The following is a 23,770-nucleotide window of genomic DNA, read 5'->3' as shown; positions in this document are numbered from 1 at the left end:
TCGGCTTCTGACCGGGATATCTCCGTCCCGGGACCGGCTCCGGCAGCGGGACTTGGTGGGATCAGGTACGTATAAGGGGATCTAACTGGGGGTCCGGAGCCTGTCACCCCGGCACGGGGGTGAGAGGTCCTCTTTAAGTTTGGACCTAGCAGCTGCAGCGTCTGAGCATCCTGTCAGCTGACAGGACACTCAGACGCTGCTGCCGCCTGGGCCGTAAAGCTGCGGAGCACAGGAGAGAGGACCGGGAGCGGGGAGAGGTCAGGTATCAGGAGTTTGGGCAAGGGCTGCCTGATTATCGGGTCATCTAATAGCTACAGTAAAATGATTGTCTCATCGGCTGATCGTTGTTTCTATTACACGGAGCGATAATCGGCCCAATTCAGCCGCTCATCGCTCTGTGTAATAGGGCCTTAAGGAAGGAAGTTCCCTTTTTAGGTTTCATACAATGTATTATTTTTATATTGCCTAATTATTTTGGCTTCTTCTATCTCATAGCACAATTCCAAGGCATGTCTCCCCATAATATCTATATCTACTTTCACCAATTTGTAACACATACATTCAATATCAATATTCATGCTGAGGGCTGACATGCTGAGCCCAAAGTAGAGATGAGGGCGACTCAATTATGCGCTGATGGTTTGGCATTGGAATACCGGTGGCTAAAGAAGTTGGATGCAGCCCTAAGGAATCCGGCCTATGGCTGTATCCATGTTTTCCAGGACTCCCTGGGGCTGCATTCAACTTCTTTAGTCACTGGAATTCAAATGCCGAACAAGTCCCCTCGCTGCGTTTTTGCAGCGAGACTCGCTGCAGATGCCGGCTCTATACTTTCAATAGCAGAGAAACTCGCAGCAGGGATGTTTCTCTGCTATTGAAAGTATAGAGCCGGGATCTGCAGCGAGTCTCGCTGCAAAAACGCAGCGAGGGGACTCGCTGCAGATCCGGCAAGTGGGTTTGTAGCCTAAAGCTATAATTTGAGGTAGGCCTGTGTGGGAGTGATGTGGTTCTAGGGAAGGATGGGGAACCTTTGGCCCTCCAGCTGTTGAAAAACTACAATTCCCATCATGCCTGGAAAGCCAAAGCAAGAAAGAGTGCAAACCTGTGCATCTCTTCCAGCCAGAGGGTGACTATAGGAATTAGAACCTACTTTCTGTAGATACTCCATTTGCTGACTTACATATACAGTGGTACCTTGGTTTAAGAGCGTTTTGGTTTAAGAGCTCAGTTTTTCAAAATTGTGACTTGGTTTAAGAGCATTGCTTTGGTTTAAGAGCTCCCTGTACTGGGTGAGAGCGAGTGGGGGAGGGGCATGGTGTGCACAGGGTGGTCTGCAGCCCTGTATTCTGACCCAGGAATCTCCCCACCTTCCAAATAATAGCAGATCCACTTCAGGCTGGGGCTTACATCAGGGGACAGGACTGTGGAGGTAATCTCTCCATAGCTGTAACCACTCTCTCCCCGGACAGAGAGTGCTGCATGTATGTGCCCACATCTGCCCTGCTCATTCCTTCATGCTCCCTGCAGTCTCTGTCAGCCCTTGTGTTTCCCATCCTCTCCATTACTATACAGTAACTTATAATATCACAGATTCTGCTGTCTCTGAATGTTTGTTTCATCTGTTTTACATGTTATTCAGAATAATAAATATTTATTTTTGGGGTGTGGAACCAATTGTCTGCAAATCAGTGATTTCTTATGGGCAAATTTGCTTTGGTTTAAGAGTGGATTTGGATTACAAACAGGATCCCGAAATGAATTATGCTCGCAATCCAAGGCACCATGTATGTTGTTCCCTTTGTTGGGGGGATATAACGCAGACAACAAGCAGAGGAATATGAGGAAAACGTAATGCACAAAAATAAAATAAAAATTCAGATTTCCCTGGAAAACTATATCTGAGGTAAAATATTTTCTACCATCTGAACATTACCATGGCTTCTCTTCTTATGCTGAGCAACAGCTGATCTTTGTTTATAACACTTTCCACATTCTGAACAGGAAAATGGCTTTTCTCCTGTATGAATTACCTGATGTTTAAGGACATCGGATTTATGTCTAAAACATTTCCCACATTCTGAGCATGGAAATGGCTTTTCTCCTGTATGAATTCTCTGATGTGTAACAAGTGTTGATTTTTGCCTAAAACATTTCCCACATTCTGGACATGAAAATGGCTTCTCTTCTGTGTGACTTTTCTGATGTTTAATAAGATCGGACCTCTGACTATAGCAGTTCCCACATTCTGGACATGAGAATGGTTTCTCCTCTGTGTGATTTCTTTGATGTTTAACAAGGTCGGATTTGTAACTAAAACTCCTTCCACATTCTGGACATGAAAATGGTCTCTCTCCTGTGTGACTTCTGTAATGTTTAACAAGATCAGACTTGTGGCTAAAACATTTACTGCACTCAGGGCATGGAAATGGCTTCTCTCCTGTGTGAGTCATCTGATGTACAATGACACTTGATTTCCTTGTAAAACATTTCCCACATTCCGTACAGGAAAATGGCTTCATTCCTGTATGAGTTGTAGAGTGTTCAACAAGGTATGATTTCCTGCTAAAACATTTCCCACATTCTGGACATGAAAATTGCTTCTCCCCTGTATGAATTACCTGATGGTTAACAAGATCAGACTTCTGGGTAAAACAATTTTCACACTCAGGACATGGAAATGGCTTTTCTTCTATATGAATTCTCTGATGTTCAACAAGAAGTGATTTTCTTAGAAAACATTCCCCACATTCAAAACATGAATATGACTCTGCATGAGTTCTTTGATGCACAATGAGATCTGATTTCTGTTTAAATTTCTCCTCACATTTTAAACATGAAAATGGTTCATCCTTTCTGTGTCTTCTTTGATGTACAAGAAGATCTGATTTCTGTCGAAAACTTTTCCCACACTCTGGGCATGAAAATGGCTTCTCCCCTGTGTGAATTCGATGATGCATAACAAGGACTGATTTCTTCATAAAACATTTCCCACATTCTGAACACGCATAAGGCTTCTCTCCTGTGTGAATTCTTTGATGTACAATGAGATCTGATTTCTGTTGGAAACCTTTCTTACATTCAGGACATGAAAATGGCTCTTCCCCTCTGTGCCTCCTTTGATGTTTAACAAGATCTGACTTCTGACGAAAACTTTTCCCACAGTCTGAACAAGAAAATGGCCTCTCATCTCTGTGAATTTTTTCATGCATAGATAGAATAGATTTCTTTTTAAATTGTTTCCCACATTCAGTACATGGAAATATTCTTTCCCCCGTCTCTTTGGCACTTTGGTTAGCAATATGTGATTGACCAAATGAGAGATTTGTACTAACAGTGCCATCAGTAAATATGCTGTGGAAGATCAAGGGTATATCTGTGTTAAAAAGTGTTGCGGACTGTTCTCGGTGATTGTCCTCGATAACTTTGTTATCATTAACTTCATAATCTGAAGATAGAGCGAGATTTCCAGCAGCATTTTTGTTGTAGTTTCCTGCTGTAAATACAAAGATATTATTTCAATTATTACAAAACACAATAATGTAAAATTTTTTGGATGATTAGTATTTATTTTTTTCAATATATATTTATATATACAGTTTTACTTGCCCTTCACTGTGCATTACAATTAAGGATGAGCAAAGCGAATTCAGGGAAACTGGATTTGTGCAAAAATTTGCTGAATTGAAAAAGCGAATTTTTGCACACTTAGTTTTAAAATTTGCCAAAAAAAAAACACCCCAAACATATTTTCATTTCAGTTTTGCTTTTGTAAACAGCACATTGCAAAATTAAAACAAAAATATCCTGTATAAAGAAAATATATAGTAAAATACCTGGTGGCTTTCATTTACTATACATAATACACCGTATATTTTTATTCTAATTTTGCTGTTTTTATTTACAAAAGCAAAACTGAAACAAAAATGAAAATATGCTGTTTAAAGTTAATATATAGTAAAAATGCTTAATCTTTTCATTCTGCAGGTCAGTACAATTACAATATCATCATATTTAACCATTTTTTCCCATTCCTTTCTGTGGAGGGGGAGGTATCTAGTGTGTCAATCTTTATAACTATCTCTTTACTTTTTACATTTTACTCACCAGGACTAATATCTGTAGGACTTTCCTCCTCCTTACATGACTGGGTTAGACTCGTACATAACTCTTCTTCTGTTATAACTTCAACTTTTATGTCACGTAAGCTTGTAACCTAATTCACCACATATGGAACAAATACTACAATTAATAGGACTTTTGAAAAAGTTTAAAAGTGAGATCAAACATCTGTCCCTACCAGCTGTCATAATAAAAAATACTCAATGGCTGCAGCAAATAAGTATAGAAGATAGTAAAAATGTATATATATATATATATATATATATATATATATATATATATATATATATATACACACACACACACACAGTATATATATTATATTAATTTCAGTTCATCATCTCTCTGAATATTTAAAAAGAGAGAAAGAAAACAAAATGTCAAAATTAGTGATCGACTCACCTGACCACACAGCGGGACATTCAGATTTTCTTCTGGATTATCATCAGAATATTCCATCTCTGGTGTTTCTTCTATACTAGATTCGTCTGTGGAATGCACATACAATGATCAGATACAATGAATTAAAATTATTATGCAAATATTCTCTAATTGTGGAATTTTACATATTATTTTTTAACCTATACAACATTTTGTGTGAAAATGTCACATGTCAGCATGTCAAGTTAGTTTTATCATCATTTATTGAAGCTTAAAAGCGTACTCCAGAGGAATAAAATCAACAGGCATCAAAAAGTTAAACAAACATACAAAGTTACTTCTATTAAAAAATGTCGAGCCTTCCAGTACTTATCAGCTGCTATTTGTCCTGCAGGAAGTGGTATACTCTTTTCAGTCTGACACAGTGCACCTCTATTTCTTACAGGAACTGTCTAAAGAGATTTTCTATAGGGAATTGCTACTGCTGTAGACAGTTCCTGTCAGAGACAGAGGTGGCAGCAGAGAGCATGTGTAAAACTGGAAAGAATACATCACTTCCTGCAGGACATACCGCAGCTGATAAGTACTAGAAGACTTGACATTTTTAATAGAAGTAAATTACAAATCTGTATACGTTTCTAACACCAGTTGATTTAAAAACAATCTTTTTCTTTGGGCCACCCCTTGAACTCTGATCCCCTCAAATGGACATTGTGGTTGCTTGCTGAGACAGGACACGTCTGTGGTCAGTGGTTGGCTGAGTGGGCTCTTCATAATAAGAGGACTCATCACAGGAACCAGGAAGTGACAGTGACCAGGAGACAACCCCTTTAACCATTTGAGTACCATAATGGACATGTTGTGTATTTGTAAACGGATGTGGATCTGTTCTCTTTTTTTTTTAAGTGATACAAAAAGGCATACATTAACAAATATTACAGTAAGAAAACAGATCCAAAGCTATGCAGTGTTAACAAATCTCTCCTCCTACCTTGTGGTGTGAGAGTCCAGTAATTTTCCATAATAATGTCCTCGTACTGGTCCTTGTGTTGTTCTATATACTCCCACTCCTCCATGGAGAAATAGACAGTGACGTCCTCACATCTTATAGAAACCTTATACACACAAAGTGGGGGGGAAAGAGTCAATCATAATATCGGAATTAGCACATTTCTTCCACAATACTATTTTATTAGGCCTTGACAGCCAAACCCAAAAAGCTACAGTTTGGAGGCAATTGCATTAAACTCTTCTTGGCATACAACATTTTTTCTATATGTTGCTGGGGCATCTATAAAAATGTAAAAAAACAAAAAACAAAAAACGATACTACCTACTTTGATGACAGACTTGTCACTGCACTGACAGCTTGCTCAGCTAATCACTGGCCACAGTGGTGTCCCGCCTCAGTCAGCGTTTGGCTGTCATTACAGAGACAAGTCTATCTTAGAAGTTGGAAAAAGAGTGACCAGTGATGGATTGGATGGGACTGGAGGGGCATCATGGTGGGGGCTGGAGGGGACCCAGGTAGGAGAGTATGCCTTTTCTACTTTTAGGGCCAGTTCACACTCGGCAAATGTGCCGAATTGGTCGCGAAATCCCGCCTGCATCAGTAACAAATAGTGTGTCTATGGAAGGGCTCCCGTGCCTCCACTCTCCGCGGCCCTCTGCTCAAAGAATTGACATGTCAATTCTTTGAGCGGAGAGTGGAGGAGAGCGAGCCCTCCCATAGACACACTGTTTGACCCTGATACAGGCGGGATTTCGCGGCAGAGAGCCCCACTGCGGAATTCCGACAAGTTTGCTCAGTATAAATTGGTCCTTATTGTGGCCCAAGCACCAAATAAAAATGTTATATTCATGGAATACCCAGGAAGACTTGTCAATTAGGTGGGAACCTGACAGCTATGGCAAGTTGGTGTTGGCAAGTGTATGGCAAGTGTTTTATTTACATTTAATTTTTATTTAGTTTTCTCATATTTGTTTTTATTTTTATAACATACTGTATTATGTCCCCCAATATGTTATAGAATCTAGACCTCTGATTCACACTATTCACACTATGTAGGCTCCCCATGGTGACATATGTCACATTCAGAATTAATCTGGGTCTGCTAAGAACCATGTGCGGCTGCATCTTAGTTCACCACTGAACACAATGGAGAGTGCGGCCGGAGCCGTACACTCCATTGTGTGCCCTGTCAGGAATCTGCAGCAGCTATTCAATAAATAGCAGCTGCACAAAACTGACGTGCCAGTTTCTTGTGCGTCCGCTAGCGATCCTGGCCAGGATTGAACAGACAACAGCAAAACATAAGCTTCCTATTATTAATGGCCGTTGTTGAAAATTGGTAACAACGGCCGTGATTATTAAGAAACTTACGTTGTGTGAACATAGCCTAAAACCCTCTTGATGCTACTGTATACATTTTTTATAATTCCCAGCAGCGCTTACCTCTCCGGTCAGCATCTCAGTGATCTTGTTAGTGAGATCCAGGATTTTCTGATAATTTTTTCCCTTATGTGTCAGTGACTGCAGTAGAGACACAGTAATAGGAACCTGGTCCCCGCTATATTTGTCATCCTCATCATTTATCTTTTTTACTACCATGTAATCCTGTGCATGAAGAGAGACAGAGTATTATTACCTTATATATTGCCTTCACCAGTTCAGTCTCCTGATACATTTATTAACCCCTTTAAGACCAAGCCCATTGATGTCTGGGTCAAATTAATACAATTTTCCTTCCCGCCTTCTAAGAGCCATAGTGCTTTTATTTTTCTACCTACAGGGCTGGTTGAGGTGTCATTTTTTGCGCCATGATCTCTAGTTTTTATTAATATCATATTGGTGTAACAGATAAATTTTGATTGTTTTGTATAAATTTTTTTCTGATATGTAATTTAAAAAAATCAGCAATCTTGGTGTTTTTTTTCCCCGTTTAGGCCGTTCATCGTGCGGCAGCTGCATCCATTATCCTCAGCTCCCAGGACACTGATGTGTGCGGGACCGCTCTAACTGCAGTGGTCCTACACACATCAAACCCATTCAGTGTCAGTGTTATGTATACATTCCTACTGCACGTGGTATGTGCATTAGTAACGTATATCTTCGTATTACTGACGTGAAGGGGTTAAGAGATATAAATCATGAAATGACATAATTCCCAGGCCCTCTCACCTCTCCGGTCAGCAGGTAGATGATCTCTAGGGTGAGGTTTAATATTCTATCAGTCATCTGTTTTCGGTCCTTGTCCATCCTCAGTAGTCAGTCTGGGAAATGTGAAGGGTAGAGCAAGTCAAATAACATTGTGTATAAAGTATCCTATCACATTACCTCTGCCATACAGTAGCCAAACAGTGCAGTGCAATGCTAGAACACTATTGATATAAAAAAGGATTCATCAAACTGAGCTGGGTCTGATTAGATGTGTCATGACTAAGACCTCATTCACACATTAGTATTTTTCATTAGTATTTGCTGATCAGCAAATACTGAATCCTTTGCAACCCATGAATTTCTATGGTGCTATTCATACATCCGGTAAATTTGCAGATCCGCAATGCAAAAAAAACACGACAGGTTGTAATGCGGTCAACAATTGTGGTATGGACACTCCAATACAAGTCTATGAGAGCCTCCTAACAAGACCTAACACTCCGCAAAACCATCCGCAATTCTGTAACATCACCAATTAAGATTTTCCAGCTAGCAACATTTTTAAGCCCCCCCCCCCACACACACACACACAATGGAGCACAATACAGATAAACTACAAATTATATTTTACTACACTGACGTGTAAATGTAACCTAATTCTACTGTAGATATCAGAATCAATCAGGATTTGTACTATACATACTAAAAGCTCTTGGCTGTCTGTGTAAAGGGTATGTTCACACTACGGAATCGGCAAGGAATTTCAAGTGGACTCTGCTTGGAATTCTGCCTGTCCTATTGATTCACTGGGATTTCCCAAGCGCAATCCACCATCTGCCCAAAGAATCCACTCATCACATGACCTTATTGAAAATGTGTCCTGGGCTATTTACTATACAGTTATAGTGTGAATCTGTTGTCTGCCAATAAAACCGTTCTCAGCCCTGCCTCCGCAAAACAGTGATTGCAGCAGGAGCTGCTCACTGCTGGTTTTGTACCAGCCATATAATGCTGTCGACTCTATATGAGTTACAGACAGGCAGGCCCCAGCAGGTAGAGTATAGAAAGATGAGACCAACTGTACGGCAGTTTACTGTGACATCCAGTTCTAAATTTATAAGCTACTCTTATGTAATACGCCTACAGTGTAGGAGAGCGGTTGCCCCTTTAAAGCTTTCAGCATTGAGACCTGTACATGAATCATGTAGAACAAGGCAAGATACAAGCATTTCACTGCAGCTCAGTGCCGCCCCTTCGACTTTTCTCCTAACCGCTGGGGTCTACAGCTCCATACCTCGTACATAGCTGATGGATTCCTTTAAATTCAAGGGCTACACAAAAACATTGTATTATATTGCATTAAAGTATGCACAAGCCAAAAAGACAGAAATGGCTGCACATCGCACCCATGGCTGACACGAAAGCTTATTCAGCTACAGTTAAAACCAACATCAGAAGTTAGTATATAATTTGGTTAAACCATATTGCCTCATGTACCACCTGCAGGTCTTCTGATACACGAGTCCCTAACCAAAAAACATCACTGTGCCGGTTAGCGACCACAATCCCCGCAAAACGTGCGCAAGCAGAGAAGGGGGGGGCACGGAATGGCCCTGCAACCCCATTGTCACAGGACCAGACCCTAAAGGGCCCCCCCGAACCCCGCAGGCGCCAACAGCGGAAAAAGTGGACGCCAAGCAACACAAGTGTGAACAAGCTCTTACCTCTCTCCATTCCTCTGCAGGTAGAATGGGAGAATACTAGGAGATCCTCCCCTTATGTACACAGGTGCTTCCTGCTAATTTGGCTCACATGGGTCTTACAAAGCACGAGTGCTAGCCACAATGAAAAAAGGGACAGAATACATAAAATATGCACAAGCAAAAAGACAGAAATGGCTGCACATCGCACCCATGGCTGACACAAAAACTTATTCAGCTACATTTAAAACCAACATCAGAAGTTAGTATATAATTTGGCCAAACCATATTGCCGTCCCATGGCCCCCGTTCCTTGGCTGTGCACGCCTGCGGGGTTGGTGGCCACTGACTGGCACGGTGTGGACTTAGTGTAGGGACCCATGTGTATCAGATACCGGCACGAGGTACATGGGGCAGTGTGGCTTGATCAATTCATACACAAAATTCTGATGTGTTTTTTATTTAGCCTAGGGGCACTAGTATCAGCCATAGGTGTGAGGTGCAGCACTCTTTTTCTTCCCTAAACCGCATATTGCATTAAAGTGTCACTGTCTTTTCTTTCTCTTTTTTTTGCGGAAATCAGGCATTTTTAGGAAACTTTGTAATTGGGTTTATTAGGCAAATATCCCATTATATGCATTCAAAAAGCCTTTCAACAGTTCCCCCCCCTCCCCTCTCTCCGTCACTGCTCACTATCAGGAAATCTTGACTAGTTTACATCAGTCGAGCCCTGTCTACTCTATGGAGAGGGGAGGGGGGAGGAGGGAGATTAGTCACCAGCAGAGAACAAAGGATTACACGGTGGGAGCTGTGTGAAAGCCGGTATTCAGAGGTCAGGGAGGTCAGCGCTGACTTCAGAGGCGATAGCCCAGTGATGTAGCTGTAAACGAACTCTTTATTGTCCTGTTTTGGTGCCTCATCTCACTCCACCTCTCCATAGAAAACCATGAAGACAGGGGGGAGAGCTTCAAACTGCTTTTTCATGATAAAAATGCATTTTTTGGCTAATAAACCCAATTACAAAGTTTCTTAAAAATCACCTGTACTATTGATTTCTGGAGAAAAAAAAAAATTAAACAACAGTGACACTTTAATCCTGGCAAAACAAGGGGAGAAACTCTGTATCTGGTGATTTCCAGGCATTCCACATACCAGGCAGAGACTGACTGCAAAGTATCTGCATCCAGGCATAAAATCCAGAAGCAGCACTTCATGGGTGACACTTTTTTTTTTTTATAAGGCCAAATCTAGATGTTAGTTGGGAGTCAAAATGCTATGAGTCCGGGAGCAGTTTGTCTCCATTCCCTGTGTAACTGCAGCTCAGGTCCCCATTCGGCTGCCAGCACCCCGCCAAAGATGACCAATCCTTATGCTGCGTTTACACGGAGCGATAATTCCCCTGATCGTACGATTAACGATATCGAAACAACAATGTTTTTTTTTAAAACGATCAGCATTTAGACGGAACAACATATCATACGGAAAAATCGTTTTGCGATCGCTTAAGCCTATCTCGCACATACATAAAATCGGTGAACAACAGTTTACATGGAACGCTTTGCGATTTTTTTGCGAACGACGATTTAAGAACATGTTGTAGGATCAAAATGAACGATTTCTCGCTCGTCGTTTGATCGTTCGCTGCGTTTACACGTACAATTGTCGTTCGAATTCGATCGCTATCATGCAAATTCGAACGATAATCATTCCGTGTAAACGCAGCATATGGTTGAGATCATATAATGTCCTCATACATCGTACAGCTAAGGATCCTACATCGTCTCATATTCTGATGCTTACATTGTATTTTGTAAAACAAATCCTAATTTTTTTTCAATTCATTTTTATTATTAGTTTACTATTTAAACCTTTATTTTACACAACAGCAGCCCAAGTGAACAGACAGCCCTGAAGTCCTTTCTAGGTCCCCAGAGCTGACTGCAAAGGGTTTCCCCAGTCTCCTCGCAGCCTGCCACCAAAAGACAGTGAGAGGTCATTAAGGGGTTAATCATTGCCTTTATGTATTGTTTAAATGAAAAGGTTCATGTTACACCATTAAGAAATTAAAGTCTATGTAGTGACGCTGTACAGCAGGGATGGGGAACCTTCGGCCCTCCAGCTGTTGCAAAACTACAACTCCCATCATGCCTGGACAGCCTTTGGCTGTCCAGGCATGATGGGAGTTGTAGTTTTGCAGCAGCTGCAGGGCCGAAGGTTCCCCATCCCTGCTGTACACCGTATAATATATATATATATATATATATATATATATATATATATATATATATTAACTATATATATATATATATATATATATATATAACAAACAAATACACATCAACTTTATACATATGTAAATATAAAAATTATTACATAGTATATAATACAGACTCCACACATACACACCAATATTACAGCTATTAAAGTACATGAACGACTAACATCATATACCGCTCAGTACTACATAAACATTGTATGTAGTGTATATAATACACACATCAGTAGTACATTCCTATAGATATAAACATACATGGACTACTAACATCATCCATAATCCTGTACGGTACACATTACATACACCACACATAGTATATCAATGACAAGGACATAATAATAAATACAAGTTACCATTATCCTGACCAGTAACTTATAATGATGTAAAAGCCCAATAAGCAAAAAGGACCTTTGATGATGTCACAATCATGTGATCAGTCACATGACTAGGAGGCGTCAGGCTCCAGGTTGTGCTGCTTCAGAAGGAACAGGACCTTCCATTATGTCATGCCCATGTGACCAGTTAAATGCATGGGAGAGGTGGGGCTGGGGTCTGGGTAGCTGATGTTTCATGTAGCGTTTATGTGACTATGTAATAATGTCCTCATTATCCCACCAACAATATGTATCATACGCTAAATGGAATAAACAGAGCAATGATACACAATATGTGCACACGGAGGAAAAGGCGAGGAATTAGGTGAGGAATTGAAGAGGAATTTCAGCTTGAAATTCCTCCCGTAAAATATGTACAGAATTTTCTGCTGTAGATCTGCTAGAGGAATCCTATAGAAGTCAATGGGTGGGGGGGGGGGGGGGGGGGGGGCTTAAATTCTGCTTGAATTCTGCCTGAAAACTTTCTGCTTCAATTCCTCGAGAATTGCTCAGTGTGCATATACCCCAGTAGAGGAAATTTTTCTGCTTGAAATTCCTCGCCCTATTCAGCTCTGGCAGAATAGGAGCAGAATTAGGGCGGGTTCACACTACGGAATTCTCGCGGACAATGGAATTCTCCGCGGAATTCCGTCAGCTGTCCGCCCGCACGGGCACGCCCTTTTCCGCCGGCTCCATAGACACCATTCTATGGGCCGGCGTATTCCGTGATCCGCTAAAAGAAGTGACATGACACTTCTTTCAGCGTATAGCGGAATACGCCGGCCCATAGAATGGTGTCTATGGGGCCGGCGGAAAGGCGCCCAGATGTGTGGGCGGACAGCTGACGGAATTCCGCGGTCATTGTCCGCGAGAATTCCGTAGTGTGAACCTGCCCTTTAAGCGGAATTCAAGCAGAATTCAAGCCCCATTGACTTCTGCAGGATTCCTTTAGCGGAATCCACCCAAAGGGCCCTAGCACAGGGTATGTGCACACTGAGCAATTCTCGTGGAATTCCGCCCGAATTCCGCCATAAAAAGCGGGCGGAATCCGCGTGGAATTCCGCCCGTATAAATGCAACATTGCTCCTTCCATAGAGAACAATGGGATTTCCGACTGCCAGTGCACACAGAGTAAATTTTCGTCCGGAATTCCGCGCGGATTCCGTGCAGAATCCGCATTCCGCCCAAAGAATGTACATGTCAATTCTTTGGGCGGATTCCGCTAGAGGAATCCTATAGAAGTCAATGGGGTTTGAATTCTGCTGGTAATTCCGCTTGCATTCCGCTTGATTTCCGCGCGGATTCCGCTCAAATTCTGCCAGAGCAGAATAGGCGAGGAATTTCAAGCAGAAATCTTTCAGCTACAATTCCTCGAGAATTGCTCAGTGTGCAAGGGCCCTTAGGGTAGATGGTGCCCTGGGCAGAATTTGATTTTGGCAGAATCCGAATCAGCAGGAGATGAGACCAGAAAGTATACAGGGTGTGCACTTATATATTGTGTAAAGTGTGCTAGGGCCTCAGCAACAAATACATACTACCAAACTGTTCCCAAATACTGCCATGTAGTGCACATAATATCTCCTAGTAAAGCCAGACCAGAACCACAGAGCAGCAATAAATACTTCTCTACCAACCATAACCCAGAATCACAGTACAGCAATACGGCTCCATCTGTAGTAAACCAACACCGCAATGCAGAAATACATACTGCTTTAGGGCCAGTTCACACAAAGTTAAACTGGCGGAATCCTGTCAGCCTCTGTCAAGTCAATTCAATGTCAATTCTTCAGCATGGAGAGAGGAGGCACAAGCCCTCCCATAGACTGCCAGTACGACACGGAGGCAGGCAGGATTCCCCTGCAGAATTCCACCAATTTCACTCCGTGTGAACTGGCCCTTACCTGTAGTAAACCATCAGCACTAAATACTGCGCCATCCGTAGCAACCTAGTACCACAGAAATACCCAACTTTGCCTATTCACAGCCCCAGGATAGGGATGTCTCTGCGATAATACATTACCATGGATGAGAGACCCTCGTCTGGTCCTCAGCAGTTCCCCAGTGCTCTCTGTGTGCCCCATCTTCAGTTATGCTACCCCCTAGGTAAAGGACCTGGGAGATCATGGTCATGTGACCATGATCATGACATCATAGCAGAACTGCTATTATCAGTATAGTCTCTGCCCAGAGACCCTGCTGTGTGCTGTTATCTGCACAGACAGGGACCCTGTGCTTCACAGTTTGAGAAGCGCTGCCATATTTAATTATAAGCATGTCAAGAGCAAGGCAGTGCTGGTGCCCCCCCCTTTTGATTAATGGGGTGATGCGCCGTGTGCACAGGTCAAACACCCCTAAAGCTGGCCCTGAAGCTTTTGGACATCATCACAGTGGTTTCTCCCCCACATCGCTTGTGATCGGACCCTAACCCCCCTCCCTCCTCAACCTCTCTTCTCACCATCCCATTTAAGAAGACATCTACTAGAAAGAGGACAAGGGTTCTGGAGTTTTAAGGAGTTTCAAATGAAAAAATAAGATTACTGATACTTTGGTTTATTATTTATTTTTCTGGAGCATTAGATTTGAGGTAAAACCTTTGCAGTCTGGACATCAAAATGGCAATGTTGCATATGCTGCACAAGAGCTGATCTATGATTATAACATTTCCCACATTCTGAACATGAAAATGTTTTCTCCGCTGTATGGATCAGTTGATGTTTAATAACATTAGACTTCTGGCTAAAATATTTCCCACATTCTAAACAAGAATATGGCTTTTCCTTCGTGTGAGTTCTCTGATGTTTTACCAAATCAGACTTCTGACTAAAACATTTCCCACAGTCTTGACATGAATGTGGCTTCTCTCCAGTGTGAGTTCTTTGATGTTCAACAACACTTGATTTTCTTGTAAAGCATTTTCCACACTCAGAACATGAAAACGGCTTCTCCCCTGTATGACATTTCTGGTGTCTAACAAGACTTGCTTTCTTTATAAAACATTTGCCACATTCTAAACATGAAAGTGGATTCTCCCCTGTATGGATTTCCCGATGTTTAACAAGACTAGACTTGTGGCTAAAGCATTTTGCACATTCTTGACACGCATATGGTTTCTCCCCTGTGTGAGTTCTCTGATGTTCAATCAGACACAATTTTGTTGCAAAGCGTTTCCCACATTCAGAACATAAATATGGCTTTTCACCTGTATGAGTTCTCTGATGTGCAAGAAGGGCTGATATCTGGGTAAAACATTTCCCACATTCAGAACATGAATATGGCTTCTCCCCTGTGTGAGTTCTTTGATGTACAATGAGATCTGATTTCTGTTGAAAACCTTTCTCACATTCTAAACATGAAAACCGCTCCTCTTTACTGTGCCTTCTTTGATGTACAATGAGATCTGATTTCTGTCTAAAACACTTCCCACATTCAGAGCATAAATATGGCTTCTCCCCTGTGTGAATTTTCTGATGCATAACAAGACATGATTTCTGCATAAAACATTTTCCACACTCTGAACATACATAAGGCTTCTCTCCTGTGTGAGTTCTTTGATGTCTAACTAGTTCTGATTTCTGGTGAAAACGTTTTTCACATTCCAGACATGAAAACTGCTTCTCCCCTCTGTGCCTTCGTTGGTGTCTAAAAAGAACTGATTTCTGGCGAAAACTTTTTCCACATTCTGAACATGAGAATGGCCTCTCATCCCTGTGGATCCTTTCATGCATCAAAAGATTATATTTATTTTTAAATTGTTTACCGCATTCCGCACATGAATTGTCATCCCTGTGAATTCTTCTGTGCACAGAAAGATTAGATTTCTTTTTAAAATGTTTCCCACATTCAGAACATGGAAATATTTCATGTGCCGTTTCTCCTGTGCTTTCCTTAACATCCTGTGATTGATCAGATGATGGTTCCTTTTGAATAGTGGGATCAGGAGATAGATCTCTGCTGCAAATGTCTGATGGTTTATCTGTAATAAGTGTTGTGGAATGATTTTCAAAATTATCTTCTGAGATACTAAAATATTTTACTTCATAATCTAAAAAGAAAAGGAGCAAAAAATAAATAAATAAACCAGATTGGCATAAAAATAATGTAAAATGTTATACTCATCTCCCACCCAGTAAATACAGAGATCTACAAAAAATTTTCTTTTTTTTGAGAGAGAGAGAGAGAGAGAGAGAGAGAGAGAGAGGGAACTGAGAACATAAGAAAGTAAAACATTCTAATATAACAAAACATAACAATAAAGCTCCAAACAAGTATTTTAATAACTGAACTATTAAAAGGAAGAAAAATGTACCTAGTCATTAGCAAAGCTTGATTAGCATTGTATGGTAAGGTATACTGTAATTTAATAAGAATTAGGCGAAGGCCAGCACTGCCGCAAATCAACCTTGACAAACCTCCAATTCCATATTACTGTGGTGCTTCACAGTCAAACTTAGCAACCCAATAGTATAATCAACAGAATGGTATCTGCGTCATGATGAGGTGCGTTTAAATGCCCTGCACAGCCCCATCCCTGGTGTCGAAATGACGCTGATCCTGGCTCGGCAGTCTATGTATCTGGTCTGCTGCAGACCAGAGTAATAGAGCACTGATCTAATTTCAATGGGAGATCAATGCTGTGTATATAGAAGTCCCCCAGGGGACTTCTTATTATTGTGTATATATAAAAAAAAATATTATAAAAAAAAAAAATCCTGATCTTGCACGATAAACCGCGTAAGCGCCCAAAAATTCCAAAGTGCAAAATTGTGCACTTTTGGTCGCATCAAATCAAAAAGTCGCATATAGTACGTACAGATCATGGCACAAAAAATTACAGCTCACTCAGCCCCATAGACCAGAGGATAAAAGCGCTATAAGCCTGGGAATAGAGCGATTTTAAGGAACATTTAGTTTTTTTAAAAGGTTCTAATTTTCTGAAAACCATCAAATAAAAAAAAAGTAATGCAAGTTACCTATCATTTAAATTGTACTAACTTGATGAACATAGATAACGTGAGTTTTACCATAGGGCGAATGGGGTAAACACAAAACCATCCCAAATAAAAAATATTGTATTTTATTATCAATTTTACAACGCATATAATATGTTTCTGATTTCGCAGCATATTTTATGCAAAAATTAAGTCTGTCATTGCAAACTACAATTAGTGGCGCAAAAAGAGCCTCATGTGGGTCTGTAGGTCAAAAAATGCAAGTGCTATGGCCTTTTAAACACACGGAGGAAAAAAACAAAAATGCAAAAATGAAAATTAGCCCGGGGGGGAAGAAGAGGTTAATAATTATCACTTATGCTGCGTTTACACTGAACGATTATCGTTTGAATTTTCGCAATAACGATCGCATTTGAGCGATAATCGTTCCGTGTAAACACAGCAAACGATCAAGCGAAAAATGGTTCATTTGGATCTTTCAACATGTTCTCAAATCGTCGTTCATCGTTCGCTAAAAATTCCCAGATCGTTTCGTGTAAACAGTCTTTCAAAGATTCACCCTATGTAAAAGATGGGCTTAAGCGATCTTAAAAAAGATCGCATTAACAATTTTTCTTACAGATTTTCGTACGATTTTTCTAACGATTTATTTGTCTAAATGCTGATCGTTATAAAAACCAAATTGTTGCTTCAAAATTGTTAAACGATCAATTGGGCGAATTATCGCTCCGTGTAAACGTAGCATTACCTGTGCCAATATCTGTACAATCTTTTTCCTCCGTACACAGCAGGGTTAGCCTCTCACGTGTCTCTTCTTCCACTTTAATTTCACAGGGATTTGTAACCTATTTCACCATGCAATGGCAGAAAGAATGTACAATTAAGAAGACGGACACAGAAGTCTAAAACAGAAACCTAAAACTATGGTATAATAAGAAAATATGCTGTCAGCAGTGTGTATGCACACCAGATACTCCGATTAGGAACTCATCATTTTACTTCATCGCCTCTAAAAATATAAATACATAGAATTTTTAATAATTAAAGACATAGGAAGCATTTAGTACTGTCAGCTACCTGTGGATCCTGGGAAATATTCAGATTTTCTGCTGGATATTCCTTGTTGTATGGACTGGATTCATCTGTTGAAGACACACATTAGTACAAGTGGCCACATTCATTAGTGCCAGATTTTGGAAAAACTTACTTATATAAAAACTTTGCTACATTTATCTTCTCATTCCAGGAAAAAAAAAAAAACAGGTGAGAAAATTGCAAAACTTTACTCTTCATCTGAAATTGATCTACTGTTATGCCCATAGTAAATACAGTGACATGCAACAAAGCTTTGGAATACTTTGTAAAGTAGGCCTATGGCTCCATCCATCTTTTCCAGGCACAGGGATTTACTGTAAGTTCACTCTTTTCTAGTCAAAAGTTTATTTTATGACACTCCCATCAAATATGAATAAAATTACAACTCATCTTACAAAAAAAAATTCATTGTGTAGCAGCACCAGCAGTTCACTGTCAATACCAGGGCTGCTTTGTGATGTAGACTCTTCCTTTCTGTAAATATCTTTATTTCCCCCTTTAGCTTGCCATTATGATCAGATGTTCACTGCTTAGACCAGGGCTGCTTATAGGATGTAACCCCTGCCTTGCTCTGGTACTTTTGCTGTTTTGCATATGCTCACATAGGACCTTGCAAAGCAAAGCCAGTGCATCAGTAACACCTTCTCCAGCCTGCATGTCATCTATAGTGTACTATAAATCATTGTCCCTGTTCAAAGCAGTGCACTTTTCTCTACAGAAGAGCATATAGATGTTAAACGGGAACGAATCTAACCTGCTGATAGCCCCTTATAGCACCCGGGACGCTAAGGAGGAATGTATGTGTGTTACCCTCTAGTTGGAGTTACCTTCGCTTTGGTGCACTGTTACGAGCACTGCCACTTCACCCGTCCTGTTTCCTTCATTAATTATCATTAGAAAGAGTGGGCCGATGATGCGGCAGTGCTCCGAACAGTGCACTGGAGTGAAGAATACCCTTACTAACAGCACAGGACTGGCGCCGAGGAGGAAGGTAACGCGCATACCTTCTTCCTCAGCATCCCCGTCGGTAAATGGGGATATCAGCAGGTTAGAGAAACAAGCAAAATAAGTTTGACAAAACAGGCACAGCTTATGAAACCATATAACCCAGTAGCTGTAAACAAAACTAAAACTTAGAACAAATACGTTTTTTTCTTACCTGGTGATATAAGACTCTTGTGATTCTCTATAATAATGTCCTCATACTGATCATTGTGTTGTTCTAAATACTCCCACTCCTCCATGGAGAAATATACAGTGACATCTTGATACCTTATAGGAACCTGATACACACAAAGGTACAAACTGAATGGAGAAAATGTTGAGGAATTTGCACCCACCTACCTATCAAAACAGCCTATAACTCACTTGTGTTTTGTATGATAATATTATTTTGCCTTGTATACACTATTTTATATACTATTTTACAGGTATACAATCAACTTCCGCATTGCAAATTTTGGCACTTTAATAATGAGTACAATTGACTAACATAAGATGACAACATAATTTACATCCAGTTTGTAAAATTAAATACAGTGGTGCCTTGGATTATGAGCATAATTCGTTCCGGGACCGTGCTTGTAATCCAAATCCACTCTTAAACCAAAGCAAATTTTCCCATAAAAAATGACTGATATGCAGACAATTGGTTCCACTCCCCCAAAATAATGATTTTGTATTCTGAAAAACATGTAGAACAGATGAAACAAACATTTCGAAACAGCTGAATATGTCATATTATAAGTTACTGTACAGTATAGCAATCAGCGTGTGGAGTATAATGTATAGTAAGTGCATAAACCTGAAAAAATAGCAGTTTTTAGATACAAAATGGAGATGCAGATCCCCATAATGCAGTAGCGTAGTACAACAGGCTAGAATAGAGAAGCAGGGCTGCTGTCAGAGGTCTGTGTAGTCACATGGCAGCAATGGGGAAGGGGTGTGTGTTCGGCATGGACCAATCAGGAAGTGAGAATCAAAGAGCTGTGCAGGAGGACAGTGACAGAAACTTTTCTATACCGCAGTGTGAATGGCTTGCTGTAAGTGCAGGCACATTATAGCAGCAGTGTGTATAGCCGAGTGTGAGTGCAGGCACATTATAGCAGCAGTGTGTATAACTGAGTGTAAGTGCAGGCACATTATAGCAGGAATGGAGAGGATGGGAAACACAAGGGCTGATAAGTCTGCCATGATTTGGAAGGTGAGGGAGACTTCCAGGGTCCGAGTACACTGCTGTAGACCTCGCTTTGCAGACCATGCCCCTCCCCCACTCCCCCTCCCGCCCAGTACAGGGAGCTCTTAAACCAAAGCGATGCTCTTAAACTAAGTTACAATTTTGAAAAACTGTGAGCTCTTTGCAAAATGCTCTTAATCCGAGTTACTCTTAAACCAAGGTACCATTGTACATAATTGGTATTGCCACATCCATAAAGACCCCAAAAATTAAATAAAAACAGCGCCACCCTGCAGCGTTTACCCCAAAATGGAGCCTAAAAATGATCTTATTAAAATCTCTGATAAAGGGTCCTAAACAGAAAACGTGATACAGTTCTTGGAATGGAGAGACACAAAAACAAATCTAAGTGAATGGGGTCCTGGCAGCGTTCACCTCTTCAGTCAGCAGCTCAGTCATTTTGTTGGTGAGTTTCAAGATCTCCTGATATTTTTCCTTATGCATTAGTAAATGAGGAGTAGATATCATGATAGGATCCTGGCTCCTGCTCCAGCCTTCACCCTCATCTGGTATCTTCTTCACTACTATGTAATTCTGTGCAGGGAGAGAGACACAGATTTCACTTTATGCTCTAAAGGAAATGTGTCATCAAAAAATAACCTGCATCGGTCACCCAAAATTTTTTTGACATGTTGCTCCCATGCGATCCTCTCCTCACTCTGTGTCAGTGAGAAAAGACATGCCCCATAGACTTTCATTATGCAGCCATCTCCTCACGTGACACAGAGGCTCTCACATTCTGTACAGTCTGAACAATCAGACCTAAGCAATCAAAACTTTTGACATGTCTCTCAGGCGTATCAAAAGTTTTGTTTCGTGACAGTAACATAGAAAAGTGTCAGCAGAAAAAGACCACTTGGTCCATCTAGTCAGCATTTTTAGTATTTCCTTTAACCCATTCCCGCACGAGGGCGTAATTGTACGTCCTCGTGCGGGTGGGGGAATTCAGAGCAGGGCCGTGCGGCGACCCCGGTCTGAACCACCGCAATCGTGGGTGCGGCATGTAGCCCGGGACCACGGCTATTAGCGGGCACGGTCCGATCGCCGTGCCCGCTAATTAAGTCTTCAGATGCAGCTGTCAAAGTTAACAGCTGCATCTGAAGACTTACTGCAGCCCATACCTGGTGGTCTAGTAGGGAGATCGCCCCCCCATGACATTTTCACAGAGGAGCAAATCCCCGCGTCTGGTGCCGTAATGGCGCTGATCCCGGCTCGGCATTCTATTGCTTTCGGCTGCAGCAGCCAAAGGCAATAGAACACTGATCTCATCGATCTATGCAGTATAACTATACTGCATAGATCTCTATGAGAGATCAGTGTGCAAATAGTAGAAGTCCCCCATGGGGGCTTCTAGTATATGTGTAAAAAAAAAAAAAAGTGTTATTAATAATAAATAATTCCCTCCCCTAATAAAAGTTTGAATCACCCCCCTTTTCCCATTATATAAATAAAAATAAATAAACAAACATGTTTGGTATCGCCGCGTGCGTAATTGCCCAAAATATTAATTTACCACAGTCCTGATCTCGTACGGTAAACGGCGTAAGCGCCAAAAAATCCCAAAGTGCAAAATTGCGCATTTTTGGGTCACATCAAATCCAGAAAAAGTGTAATAAAAAGCGATCAAAAAGTGGTATTTGCGCAATCAAGGTAACGATAGAAAGAACGAATCATGGCGCAAAAAATGACACCTCACACATAGACCAAAGGATAAAAGCGCTATAAGCCTGGGAATGGAGCGGTTTTAAGGAACATATATTTGTTAACAATGGTTTGAATTTTTTAAAAGCCATCAAATAAAATAAAAGTTAAGCAAGTTGCATTTCCTTTTCGTCGTACCAACTTGAGGAACATGCATAACAAGTATTTTTTTTCAATTTCACCGCGCATATAATTTTTTTCTGGTTTGCAGCATATTTTATGCAAAAATTCAGCCCGTCAGTGCAAAGTACAATTAGAGATGCAAAAAATAAGGGCTCATGTGGGTCTGTAGGTGTAAAAATGCAACTGCTATGGCCTTTTAAGCACAAGGAGGAAAAAACAAAAACGCAAAAACAAAAATTAGCCCAGTCCAGAAGGGGTTAAAGATAGTTCAGACAAGATGGCTGCCCCATAATAATGTACAAAAAAAAATATATATATACAGTCAGAAAAAAGAAACTGATATGCAAAAAAGACCACGTCTCAGTATCTGGCTCTAATCAGCTAAAGAAAATCTAGGCGATGCACGCCCTTTAAGTCACTTTAAAAAACTTTGCGTCGCAGAAACATCAAAAGTTTTGATCTGTCATAATGTTCTAAATGTACAAGACATGACATGTAACATGATTAGCAAATTCTCTCACCTCTCCGGTCAGCAGGTAGATGATCTCTATAGTGAGGTTTAATATCCTCTCTTTTCTGTCCATCTCCATCCTAATAGGGCAGTCAGGAATTATTTCCCTCCTTTACAGAATCTGAAAGAAAAGCCGTGAGTGACTTTGAATGGTTACTCTTTTTCTTTTAAATTAATTGGTTGCAGAAAGTTATATAGACTTGTAATTTACTTCTTTTTAAAAATCTCAAGTCTTCCAGTACTTATGAGCTGCTGTATGTCCTGCAGGAGGTACACAGTGCTCTCTGCTGCCACCTCTGTCTGAGACAGGAACTGTCCAGAGCAGTAGCAAATTTCCATAGAAAACCTCTCGGACAGAGGTGGCAGCAGAGAGAACTGTGTCAGGCTAAAAATAAGACATTTTCTGCAGAACATACAGCAGCTGATAAGTACTGGAAGACATGAGATTTTTAAATAGAAGTAAATCACAAATCTATATAAGTTTCTGAAACCAGTTGATTTGAAAGAAAAAGATTTTCGCTGGATAACCCCTTTAATTGTATTCTACGTGACACATTGAAATGAATCCTGCCCCACAGTGTAGTCCATACAAATGTTCACTATGTCTGATCTACAATACTGGATGACGCTTATGGAAAGAACACTGATGTATCTATATTTTCTAATCTCATATGACCCCTTTAATTCTATAGTAGACAGGTATATCTGTTTCTACTGACATTCCTACGTAGAAGATTGACTATATTTTAAATGCGCCCCGACATACACACAATGGACGTGTACAGCATATAATACACATACTACAAATAAATATTATTCACCAACTTCTCCGTAGTTGCTGGATCTCAGTAAGCTAAAGGACCTTTGGTGATGTCGTGATCACGTGACTAATAATGAATAGAAAGTATCAGCTGACTCAAAAGGACCTTTGATGATGTCATGGTCATGTGATCAGTCAAAGGTAATGTAGGAATCTAGCATTAGGGTGCGTTCCACACAGCCCTCTGACAGCAGCTGCTTCTCTATTCTAGCCTGTTGTCAGGGCCGGTTTTAGACAAAATGTGGCCCTGGGCAAAGTTGAAGGTGGGGCCCCAAATGCTAAAACATTGTAGCAGCAATTTAAGGTCCCGATACTTTTTTGTCAGC

General features: G+C 40.7%; 1 protein-coding gene across 3 annotated transcripts; it reads right to left on the bottom strand.

The window, feature by feature from the left end:
* Window positions 1-951: 951 nt before the first annotated feature.
* LOC138799571 (zinc finger protein 585A-like) lies at window positions 952-23,507 on the bottom strand. Of its 3 annotated transcripts, XM_069980940.1 has the most exons (9): window positions 23,446-23,507; window positions 22,635-22,745; window positions 20,665-20,823; window positions 19,213-19,336; window positions 18,036-18,100; window positions 17,707-17,803; window positions 14,740-16,051; window positions 9,491-9,495; window positions 952-3,049 (listed from the first exon to the last, which is right to left on the bottom strand). In XM_069980940.1, the coding sequence occupies exons 2-9, from the start codon at window positions 22,701-22,703 to the stop codon at window positions 1,893-1,895; spliced, it is 2,988 nt and encodes a 995-aa protein (XP_069837041.1). In that variant the 5' UTR covers window positions 22,704-22,745; window positions 23,446-23,507; the 3' UTR covers window positions 952-1,892. The 3 variants fall into 3 exon arrangements, with proteins under 3 accessions (XP_069837041.1, XP_069837039.1, XP_069837040.1); XM_069980938.1 differs by lacking the exons at window positions 9,491-9,495; window positions 14,740-16,051; window positions 17,707-17,803; ... (3 more) ...; window positions 22,635-22,745; window positions 23,446-23,507 and adding exons at window positions 4,105-4,213; window positions 4,522-4,607; window positions 5,492-5,615; ... (1 more) ...; window positions 7,682-7,773; window positions 11,989-12,058 and having other exon boundaries at window positions 952-3,493; XM_069980939.1 differs by lacking the exons at window positions 9,491-9,495; window positions 14,740-16,051; window positions 17,707-17,803; ... (3 more) ...; window positions 22,635-22,745; window positions 23,446-23,507 and adding exons at window positions 4,105-4,213; window positions 4,522-4,607; window positions 5,492-5,615; ... (1 more) ...; window positions 7,682-7,773; window positions 10,513-10,591 and having other exon boundaries at window positions 952-3,493.
* Window positions 23,508-23,770: the final 263 nt, after the last annotated feature.

The sequence above is a fragment of the Dendropsophus ebraccatus genome, chromosome 8, assembly GCF_027789765.1.
Source record: "Dendropsophus ebraccatus isolate aDenEbr1 chromosome 8, aDenEbr1.pat, whole genome shotgun sequence".
In the NCBI taxonomy this organism is placed as follows: domain Eukaryota; kingdom Metazoa; phylum Chordata; class Amphibia; order Anura; family Hylidae; genus Dendropsophus; species Dendropsophus ebraccatus.
The sequence above is the reverse complement of the archived record's forward strand: the minus strand, read 5'-3'. Positions and strand labels throughout refer to the sequence as shown.